The following is an 11,312-nucleotide window of genomic DNA, read 5'->3' as shown; positions in this document are numbered from 1 at the left end:
GGCAATCTCCCCTCCTTGGGGGTGTCTTGCACCTGTCTAGCAGGGAGGGCGCTATGTCCAGGGTCTCTGTCCTGGCTTCTCTTATTTCTAGACTCCATGACTAGCATTTGGAGGCACAACTAAGCATGCAGACCATGCTCATGGGCACGGTCTGGCCCTGACTTCACTGAAGGTGGCAGGTGCCAGAAGCCAGAATCTGGGGCTTGCTGCTGTGAAAATGCAACGCGGCGCCTCTCCCAGCAGTACTGAATGTCGCCACTAGATGGAGATGTTGTTCCTTGAAACAGCATCTTTCAGGGTCCTTTGGTCCCCAGCGTCGCTGCTTTCTGAGTCCTAGTGCTGGGGGAGGGGCGGGGGTGTGTGTTTTCTGTCTAGCTGGGCCGACGGCGTCCTCTGAGCCTTTGCCTGAGCCTGCCCTCGGTTCCCCTCACGTATCTGACAGCAACAGAAAATCACAACGTGGCTTGTCACCCCTTCAATGGACCCAGTTGACTTGGGGCCCACAAATACAACGTTAATGCTCCCCGGGCACAGGTGGGAGAGATGGGGGCTCCCTAGGGTGGGGAGGGCTGGGTCTGACTTGGGGTGTGTCATCCAGCCTGGGACGACTTGATTTGGTTCAGTTCACAGCTGGGCTGGGACAGGGCCTCGCCGGGCCACATCTGTTTCCATCCATCCATCTGCTAACCGCACGCCTCCCTGCTGCCCACCCTAACCCCCTTTCCATCTCTTTACGCTTCAGACGACCCTCCAGGTGTGGTCAAGCCTCCTCAAGCCACCGACCGTACGTTGTCTTCTCCTGGGGGCTGGCGGGGGGTGGGCCTGGGGCTTCTGTTGTGGGGATTTTGTGATCTCCTGAGCTGGGATGGGGAGCCCCCTCCCCACAATTCACGCGTGTCCCTCTGGCTGCTACCTCTGGACGTCAGTTGCTTGTGTACCTTGCTCTGAAGACTGTAAGGGCAGTTATCTCTCAGCCTGATGACACCTCTCGTCCACAGGGAAGGGTGGGCAGGTGTGGGGGTGGGGTGAGGGGAGAGGGCTGGGCAAGTGACCTGGAGGAGGTCAGGGTGCAGGAAAACTGACTCCCATGATAACAGACCACAGTGGAGTTGGCTAGGGGTCATGGCAGGGTCTCCTCAGCCATGTCCCCATACCCGCCCCCCATCCTGGCCCCTGTCTGTGCTGGGAACACGGGGCTCTGGTGATGGGGCCCTAGCTCCTCCCTGGGGGGGTGTGTGTCATAGCACATTTCTCAGAGGCTGCTCCCAGCCTGCTCCCACCTGCCCCCAGGTCTCAGCAGGGGTGGGACCCCCACGTCTGACCTTCAGAGGTCATTTATCCTGTGTGGCGTGGGCGTCCCCTCCCTCTGGTCTCCCCATCTCTCTGTCCCCACCCCACCTTGACATGCTGGAAACACCCTCTTCACCCTCACTGTCCAAGGGAACCCTGGCCTCCTTCGGGGGCTCCTGCGTGCTGTCACGGGGGAGCTCAACTGGGCAGGAAAAGCATGCCAGTAACTCACGGGGGTCTTGGCAGAGGCGGGGAACAGGGTTTCCATGCCTGCGAGAGGGGTCTGCAGGGCATCAGGGCTGCTCAGGGCTGTGGGCCCTCTGTCTCCACTGTGCAGGGCTGGGGGCAGGGCCGTGGGGAGGGGGTTTGCCTGGGGGCTGCCCCCTGGGGAAGGACACCTAGCTTACCTGTGGGTGCACTGGTCCTCCCCCTGAGCTCCTGGGAGATGGCCTCGGTGAGTCTCCTTCATGGCTCCTCACCGTACAGGTGCAGGGTGGAGGGGTGTGGAGGGACAGGAAATGGGGGGCCAGGCCCTAGCTTTGTATGGGGATGAGTATGCAGGTTTCCAGGCGAGATGGCTTTGGGACCTGCCACTCTCCCCATGGCAGTGGTTTTCAACTTGTGGGTCGCGACCCCTTTGGGAGTTGAACGACCCTTTCACAGGGGTCACCCAATGCATCACAGTAGCAAAATGACAGTGATGAAGTAGCAACAAAAATAATGTGGTGGTTGGGGTCACCACAAGAGGAACTGTGTGAAAGGGTCACGTCACGGCAAGAGGAAGGTTGAGAACCACTGCCCCATGGGTTTCTTCTGTGGGTCTCTGAGCCTCGGGTTCTGCCTGTGTGAGCCGGGGCTAGGAGAGTCCCCAAAGCCCACACGTCTCAGAACAGTAGGAGGACTGTAGGGCCTCGTGGACAGTGAGGAGGGTGGCCGTCGCTGGCTCCTTGCTGTTCCCACGTTCCCCGGGGGCTGCATCTGTGCCTGCACAGGAACGGAGGGACAGGGAAGATGCAGGCCTGAGGTGGTGGGCTCCGCTGGGCCGGCCCTCTGATCCCTGCTTGTGTCTCCCAGTGGATGACCACCTGGGCTTCCTCCCCACCTTTGGGCCCTGCTACGTCAACCTCTACGGCAGCCCCAGGGAGTTCACAGGCTTCCCAGACCCCTACGCGGAGCTCAACATGGGCAAGGTGAGCCAGTCGGAGCCAAACACGGCCCAGGTAAGGGGCAGAAACCAGACCCTAGACCCCAGACCCTTCAAGTCCCCAGGCCTGTATGTGGGGTCTTCTTGCCCAGCCTGGGCAGCATCTGGGTCTAGCCTGGACTCCAGGCCAGGCAGCAGCCTCCCGAGACCTCCTCCTCTGAGCCCCACGTGGGCCAGGCTGCCTCTTCCCTCTGTGGACCATCTGTGTGGCCTAGGCGTGTCCCTTGAGCTCTCACTCTCTGGGCCCTGGTTCCACCATCTGCAGAGTGTTGGGGCCTCCTGGGAGCCTGGGAGGTGAGTGGGTAACCCCCCCTCCCTGCCTTAGGGTTCACCCTTCCATTCTCCTGCACCTGATAATCAGATCTCTCCTCTCAGGGAGAAGGTGTGGCCTACCGCGGCCGGCTCCTGCTTTCTCTGGAGACCAAGTTGGTGGAGCACAGCGAGCAGAAGGTGGAGGACCTCCCTGCAGATGACATCCTCCGGGTGGAGGTAAGGGTGCCCCTGTGGGCAGGCGGACGTGAGCCGGCCCGAACCCTCTGCCTCCCTAGGGGGGATGCACAGAGCGTCAAAGAAGATAAATGAAAGCATTTTAGAAGTATCGAGCTCGATGCACAGTAAGATGCCACGTCATAGTCTGCATAGCCACCACCTGGTCAGCCTTCTCACCGCATGCCAGGCAAGAAGTCCCTGGGTAGCACAAGCTGTTAAGAGCTTGGTTGCTAATAGACAGGTTGGGGGTTTGAGTCCACTCAAAGCAAGACCTGGTGACTCCCCTTCACCCCACAAACCAGCCACTGAGAACCCAGTGGGGTGAGCGCTGCTGACATGTGTGGGCCACCGTGAGCCGGGGGCATCCAGAGGCAGTTAGATCTCACCGAGGACACTCAGTGCCCACAGCACCCCCTGCTTGGACTCCATTTCACAGGCCAGGAGGCTCCGCTGCATCCCAGTGGTGAATGGTGGGGCTGGGGCCCCCATGTGGAGCCAGCACAGGGGTTTGAACCCGCAGGCTCTGCAGTCCGATGGGGCTGGGTCGGGGCTGCACGTATCAGCCTCCCGTCTGTAAGCCAGAGGCCATTGCCCATTCTGTCTCCAAGTGCCAGGCCTTTCTCCCTCGGCGCCAATGGTGAAGCGGGGCGAGAATGAGGCTCAGTTCCTCAGGATTGTGAGATTCAGCTGTGCTGTGAGCACTCAGTAAGGGTTTGCCTCGCCGACTAGGGGCCCACCCCTCTTCCTCTCTGCCTTCCGTGGGGAGAGTCTTCAAACCCCCCTTGTTCAGGGGAAGGGAGCTTGCTGGCTGCCTGCTGCATCCCTGGCCCTATACCCGATGCCCACTGGGGACAGTGGGATGAAGTCACACAGACGGCCGTGGGCACCCTATGGAGGGCAGCGCTGACCGGTGTGGAGGACCCTGGGCGGCGGGGGTGGGGGAGGGGATGCACCCTGGGTTGGGGATGGTGAGCTGGAGTTTCAGGCCCCTTCTGAACTGAGCGGAGGCCCAGGGCGTGGCAGTGCCCTGGCTGGTGGTTTGGATTGCAGAGTGGCATGGGCCTGGAGGAGCAGATCGTAGGAGGGAAGTGTGTCCAAACACGCACAGACCTGGAGGAGTGGGGTTTGCTCGGCTAGGGACCAGATTTGGACGATGCTTCTTCTTGGACCGTTGACCGTCGCCTGTCCAGCTGGGAGTCACTGGGTGCTGGTCAGGGCCAGGAGCTGCTGGGTGTCCCTCCGTCACCCTGTGCCTGCCCTCTGTTCACAGAAGTACCTCCGGAGACGCAAGTACTCCTTGTTTGCTGCCTTCTACTCGGCCTCCATGCTGCAGGATGTGGACGCCGCCGTCCAGTTCGAGGTCAGCATCGGGAACTACGGGAACAAGTTCGATGCCACCTGCCTGCCGCTGGTCTCCACCACGCAGTACAGCCGGGCTGTCTTCGATGGTGAGCCCAGAGGCCGGGCGCCGCCCCCAGCCACCAAGGGGTCCCCAACATCGGGCGGAGGATGAGCCCCAAGTCCTGGCCCAGGATGCCCCACCCTGTCTCCTTGTGCCACTTTCCTTCCATCCCTGCCTCTCCTCCCCCCTCGCCAGCGCCCAGAGATTGTGCCCCAGAAACAGCCGCCGTCAGCGAGGGGTTTGACTTAGTTCCATGATGATGTGGCCTCTGTGGAGTTTGGCCTTGGGGGTTGGGGGACGGGTGCTTGGATTCCCAAGGTCCCTCCCAGCAACTCTGTTTGAAAACTCACTGCCCTAGGGAGTCGATGCTGACTCGCCGTGACCCTGCAGGACAGGGGAAACAGCCCCTTGTGCTCCAGGATGACTTCTGTTCGGAGGCCATGCATTCATTTGCCTCCGTAGCCAGGACAGGGAGCCCATTTCCCCCACCCCCCACTATGGAGCAGCTGGGGTTTTCAGACTGCACACCTGGTGGTTAGAAGCCTTCCGTGTGGACCACTGGGTCGCCAGGGCGGAGGAGCCTGAACGACCGCAGCTGTCTGTTCAGTGCGGAAAGGGGACGCAGGCACCCAGGGAGAATGTCTGCCACGTGTCCACGGGGAGTCTTTGGGAGGGGGAGGGCTGCCTGTCTCCCTTGCAGCCCCAGGGTGTCTAGAAGCCGTGCAGTCCCACCCCTGCGCTCCCTGGTCCCCCGCTCAGGCCCCTGTCCCCCCACCAGGCTGCCACTACTACTACTTACCGTGGGGCAACGTGAAGCCCGTGGTGGTGCTCTCCTCCTACTGGGAGGACATCAGCCACAGGGTCGACACGCAGAACTGGCTGCTCAGGATCGCCGACCGCCTGGTGAGTGAAAGCGGGCACAGCTGCAGCGACCCAGGAGGCACGCCCCCCACGGGCAGCGCTGACCGGTGTGGAGGATCTTGGGCGGCGGCGGGGGTGGGGGTGCTTTCAGACAAGCCCGCCTGCCAGTGCACACAGCCCTGGAGGCTCCGCATCGACGTCCGTGTGTCTGAGCCTGGCCAGGCCTGTAGGGGTGGGTCTCGGGAAAAGAGCAGACGACTTGTCTGACGTAGGACACAGCACGGGGAGTGAGGGAGCCCAGAGCTGCTCAGTCATGCATCAGGTGCTCCCCCTGGGTGAGGACCCCAGAAGGGTGCCAGGTCCGCCCCTGGTTTGGGGGGTCCGTTGAGAGAGCAGTGGGAAAGGCCTGGCTGTTGGGAAGCCGGGGTGGGTTTGAAGCAGTGGGAGGGAAGTGAAGAGAGGTGTTTGTAGCCAGAGAGGGTGAACATGGTTAACAGGAGAGGTGGGAGGGGAAGGGGAGGAGCAAGAGGGGACCCAGGCCCAGGCCTAGGTGGAAAGGCTGGTGGCTCACCCCTCCCGTGAAAGACCAGGGAATGGCCAGATGGGGGGCAATATGGAGTTGATGCAGCAGAACTCACAGCCTGCCAGGGTCCTTGGGAGTGCTTTCTGCTTCTGGGGCCTGTCCCCAGCTCAGGGAGGCTGATGGGTGGGAGGGGCGTGGGGGCTGAGAGACAGCCCTGGGCCCTGCTCAGCAGGAGGCCCGTGCCGCTGGATGTGGACGGATGTGGACGGACACGCACGTGACACGCGGCAGAGGGGAGGCCAGGTGTAGCCCTCTGTGCCTGGGACAGTGGAGCTCTGGAGCAGGAGCTGCCTGGGGTTGGCAGTCACTTAAGTGGCCCTGGAGAAAGGGTGACTGGACCGGGCGGGCACTGGCTGGTGGTAAGGTCTGGGCAGAAGAGAGTGTTCCAGGTGGGGAGATGGAATGAGCTCCCTTACCTGTGTGTGTGTCTCAGACTTACCTGTCTGGAAGGCGGCCTTTGGGGAGCTGGGTGAAGGCAGTTCCTCTTGGAGTTCCTCGTTCCCAGTCTGAAGCTCCCCATGACCCTGAGGGGGCCCGGACTCTCGGCTTCAGGGTGTGGAAGTGTCCCGATGTGAGGAGCCCCGGAAGGTTCTGGAACCAGGGCAGATCTGGGTTTTACCTTGTTGGTGTGCCCTGTTGACTCCTCTCTGACTCAGGGGGCTGGGCTGAGGCCCAAGTGTGACCTGCCCTCCTGGCCTGTCTCACAGGAAGCCAGTCTGGAGCAGGTCCACCTGGCCCTGAAGGCGCAGTGCTTGAGCGAGGACCTGGACTCCCTGGTGGTTCAGCTGGTGGATGAGCTCATTGCTGACTGCAGGTAGGGGGTACCTGGCTCCTCCGTGGGCTGAAGTCTGGGGGGAGCACTGAGGTGTGGTGCCCAGCAACGGCAGGCCTGCAGCCGCCCTCGGCCCGTAGTCCAGGCCAGGCTGAGTCCGAAGGTGGTGGAGGCAGCATGGGGAGTTGAAAAGGTGGCATTCAGAGCAGGTCATAAATCTCCCCGCAGCCACAGCAGCTGTGGGCCGGGTGGCCGCTCACCTGAATGGCGAGCTTTGTGCCTCCGATCCCGACCCCCGCTTCCCTAATGGAATAGCTGGGAGAGGCTAGGGAGAGGGGGGGCCCCCTCCTTCTCCCAAGGCCGAGTGGGGGTCTTGGTTTCTGGTTCGCCTTCTGGTGACCTGATGATCAGCCCCCGGAAAAAGGGGCTCTGGAGGGGGAGGCTTGGAGGACTGGGGTTTGGGAAGCCTCTCAGTGCCTCCTCCCCCACCAGGTGGTTTGAGGCTGGCCCCTGAACAGCTCTGAGCCTCCGTTTCTCACTGTCAGTCAGGCATCACAGAGCACAACCTCATACCTGTCACGTGGCGAGGGCATCCGGCCCTGGGAACCCATGGCCACGGTCAGTTCTGACTCATAGGGACACGCTACAGGGCTTGTGGGAGCAGGCAGCCTCATCTTCCTCCCAGGGAGTGGCTGGTGGGTTTGAACCACCCACCTTGTGGTTAGCAGCCCAGTGCTTATCACCTGGCCCTCAGGGAGCATTTAATAAAAATGGCAACTCTAGGAGCCCAAGTGGTGTGGTGGTTACACGTTAGGCTGCCAACCTCAGCAGTTCAAAACCACTAGCTGCTCCCCGGGAGAAGATTGGGGCTTTCTACTGCCTAACATCAAGAGTCACCGTCTCAGAGACCCGCAGGCACAGTTCTGCCCTGCCCTGTTCAGTGCCTGCGAGTCAGCGTCAACTCGATGGCAGTGAGGTTGGCTTTTCACTGGGCCTGTTTTAAATGGGGGTCCCATTATTAAGAAGAGGCGGCAGGAGACATAGCTTCTAGGCCCTGTAACCAGCTTTGCAGGTTCGGGCAACTTTACTCAATGTTCTCAGCTGTTGGGTGGACTTAATGGTACAACACTGTCTCTCTGCCCTCTCTTGCATCTTGAACAGATGCAAGAGCTTTCTGTGCATCCCTGCAAGTCCGGGTGTCACCACCCCACCCCGTCCCACCCCCTGCAGCTGTCCCCTTTCTGGTTCTCCCTCCTCCAGCTAGAAAGGGTATCTTCACCAGATACCGTTACTTCAAAGACTAGCACCCTCTCCCCTTCCAGTGGAGGGGGTTCCAGACAGCTGGTACCCAGTCCCCAGGCTTCCGGCCCGGTGCCCTGGGTGCCCAGAGCATGAGGTTGCCACTTCTAGCCTGCAGGAGCAACAGACACAAATGTGGGTGTAGAATGTGTCGGAGGCCAGGGTCAAGGCAGTAGGGGCTCAGAGCAGCCCCATGTCCTCGATCGAATCCAGAAGTGCTTCCTGGAGGAGGGGGCTCCCGATGGGCACTCTGAGGAGGAAGTAGGACACCGCCATCCCTGCTGGCTGCAGGGCGTCGGCAGAGGGAGGCTGAAGCTGCTCAGGGCAGGTGTCAGGGCTGCGCTGAGTCCTCTGAGGGAGATGGGACCTCGGTATGAATGACGGGGGGGAGGGAGGGTAGGGGGTAGGTGTGGGGTGCTGGTGGAGGTGGGGCATGCTGGGAGATGGGCCAGTTGGGACGGGGTCTGTGGGAGGGTGGGGGACCGAGGGCAGCAGAGGCAGCATGGGTTCTGCAGGGAGGATTGGGGTTGGGCAGCTCTCTGTCAGCACTCTCTAAGGCTTTAGGTGTATCCACGGATGTGATTGCTGTTCTTGTGACTCTCAGCAGGGGAGAGCTAGAACCCACTGCTGTCAACTCCATGCCAACTCACAAGGGCCCTACAGGGCCCAGTAGGACTGCTCTTGTGGGCTCCCAAGGCTGTAACTCTCTCTGGGAGTAGAAAACCCCATCTTTCTCCCCAGAACAAGAAGGGCCCCTGCTAGACAGTGGGGGCCCCAGAGGCACAGAGAGGTTCATGGACATGCCCAGATTCACACAGCACCCCTTCCTGGATTTCTCTATAATGGACAGCACTTGGTGGTGGAGACGTGGGCCCAGGCCACAGGCAGGTCCAGAGTGCTACCCGGACTTTGGCCAAGGCAGCTGATTAATGCTGGGCCCACCATCCTCTGAGGGACCCCAGGTGGAGGCATAGGCTGGGTGGGTGGGTGGGGAAAGGAGGAGTCCAGGCCTGGCGATGCGGAGTGCCAAGTGCTGTGGTTCTGCAGGTCTGAGGACAGTGGGGTCCGGGGACACACACGAGTGGGCATGGGGGCCACAGGGAGGGCCCGCAGCCCTTGAGTGAGCTCACCAGGCATGGTGCTGCCTCCCCCTCCTCCGTCTGCCCACCTGTCCTGCAGGGGCCTCAAAGATGCTGCGTGCTGCTGAAACACCGCTCAGGTCTCCTGAGCTGTGGGAGCTGGGCAGGCCGGAGGGCCCGGCAGTTTTACAGGCTGGTGGGGCCCATGTTCTGGGAGGCCCCTCTCGATCCTCCTGGTAAAATTCTTCTGTCAAAGATTGACCCCCGGAGTCCCTCTTCCGGGGCGGGGCAGGTTCTCCTGGGGGCACTGGTCTCAGGTGAGGGACTTGAGGAGTGTGTGTGTGTGGGGGCTGGGCTCCTGTCCTCTTAGGGAATGCATGTGCGACACCTGAGGGGCCAGGTACCAGGCATCAGGCAGCATCTAAGATAGCGGTTCTCAACCTGTGGGTCGGGACCCCTAGGGGGGGGCAAATGACCCTTTCACAGGGGTCGCCTAATTCATAACAGTAGCAAAGTGACAGTGACGGAGTAGCAACAAAAATAATGTTATGGTTGGTGGGGGGCGGTCACCACCACACGAGGAACTGTAGTAAAGGGTCGCGGCCTGCGGAAGGTTGGGGACCACCGATCTAAGACCAGCAGCAGCCTTGGGCATTCAGCAGGTGGATCAGGGTCTCCTCCACTTCCCACTCAGATGTGGAGGAGATCCAGCACTCCGGGGCAGCCCTGAGCCAGCCATGGAGCCTATGCCCAGGGGCCCCCCCACCTCACCCCAAACCTTCACCGCTTCGTCCAGCCAGCCTGTGCTCACACCCCGATCAACATCGCTGCTTGGGGCCTTCTCTTGCTCATGCTGGGGTCCCCCTCCACCCCAGACCGGCACTCACCACAGTGGCCAGGGGACGGGAGGGGTGGGGTGGGGTGCCCTGCTGTGTCCCCATGATGAGGATGGGGCTACCCTCGCCCCCTCCCATTGTGCTTTCTCTGGAATCCATCACCCCTAAAGACCATGCTGGAGACTGAGGCTGGCTCTGGCCACCCTCTGGCCCCCTCCTTGATCCTCCCTAGCCCTGCTGGGTCTGCCCCTCCCTTGGCCTCTCACTTCCCCATCCCACCCCCTAGGCCCCAGCCCCTGATGCCTTTCTTGCCATTTTCTTAAGACCCCCGTGGCCTGGCCTGCTGCCCCCTCCGCCTCAAAGCAGCTCCTACTGTCTCAGGGTCAGGCCCGGCTTTTGGCTGGGGCTCAGCCTCCCAGGCCTGCTCTGTCCACCTACCCCTGGCCCCATAGCTGCCCTGATCACCCTCCTCATCCGGCTTTGCCTGTGGGTGGCTCCATCCAGCTGGACACTTGGCCAGATCTCCTCAGCCCTACCTCAGCCCTCCTCTGGGCCTTGCTCCCTTAAAGGTTACAGTGCTGGTCTGCCCCTGCAGGGTCGCTATGCCTTGGTTTTTGTTTTGATTCCTCTCTGTGGCTCCCCAGGGCAGGGCTGGACACCTCTGCCTCTCCGGACCCACCGGACAGACAGTTCAGTCTGTTCTCCTCAGGGACAGCTGGCAGAGAAAGTGGGTGCTGGGACCCAGCCAACCCTGGTCCAGCCTGTGAATTCTGGGTCAGCTGGCGCCTGCCAGCCCTGCGTTTGGGGATGGGCAGCTACCAAAGGACCCCTGCCTCATGTCTCTGTCTCCCCGTCTTTTCCTCCCCCCTGTCCCAGGCAGGCCCGGCCCTGGCGGGAACGGGCCAGGCATCTTGTTGGTGGCTGTTCTGGGGGAGCCTCGGCGGGGCTTCCTGGCCTCTCTGAAAATCTCCCTTTGGCGGTGCACACGGCAGACCCGCCCAGCTCCCAGCCCAGGCGCGGAGCATAAATCACCGCTGGCTCCACTAGCTCTCCAAGCCCCACTGCAGACCCCGCCTGCCCCCACTCTTGGGGCCGGGGCCTGGTCCCTGTCCCGGGGCTGGCCTGGCAGGTCCCTGGGCCCGCGCAAGAGCGCCTGCCCCTCGGCTGCCTGCCGTGTGCCCGGGGCAGCCCCGCGCGCCCTTGGGGCAGTAAATATTATATTACCACGGGGTGTGCAGTACGTGACCTGAGACAGGCCCCGGGACTTACGTTTCCCCGAGATGGAGGCTGCGGAGCGCACCCCCACCCTAAAAATTCAATTAAAAAAAATAACAGGAAAAATGTAGTGCGGTGGGGGCCTGCGGAGCGGTGGCTGCGGCGGCGGCGGAGCCGCTGCGCTCCGGCGGTAATTGGTTCTGCATAGCTCGGGGAAATTGGCAGAAAAATAAATCAGCCGGGAGCCGGGAGTCCAGACGCTGCGGGGAGGGGAGCGTGAGG

At 61.8% G+C, this 11,312-nt stretch overlaps 1 protein-coding gene across 1 annotated transcript in view; it reads left to right on the top strand.

Annotated features, from left to right (window-relative positions):
- Positions 1-11,312, top strand: part of DYSF (dysferlin) — a 223,011-nt gene that overhangs the window by 83,904 nt on the left and 127,795 nt on the right. The window contains exons 19-24 of the mRNA XM_013004756.2: positions 743-784; positions 2,365-2,480; positions 2,870-2,983; positions 4,254-4,431; positions 5,164-5,288; positions 6,537-6,643. Coding sequence (XP_012860210.1) covers positions 743-784; positions 2,365-2,480; positions 2,870-2,983; positions 4,254-4,431; positions 5,164-5,288; positions 6,537-6,643 — 682 coding nt within the window. The remainder of the gene's footprint in view (positions 1-742; positions 785-2,364; positions 2,481-2,869; positions 2,984-4,253; positions 4,432-5,163; positions 5,289-6,536; positions 6,644-11,312) is intronic.

Source organism: Echinops telfairi, unplaced genomic scaffold (assembly GCF_000313985.2).
Source record: "Echinops telfairi isolate 266 unplaced genomic scaffold, ASM31398v2 ScPeMD7_9;HRSCAF=40, whole genome shotgun sequence".
Taxonomy (NCBI): domain Eukaryota; kingdom Metazoa; phylum Chordata; class Mammalia; order Afrosoricida; family Tenrecidae; genus Echinops; species Echinops telfairi.
The sequence above is the reverse complement of the archived record's forward strand: the minus strand, read 5'-3'. Positions and strand labels throughout refer to the sequence as shown.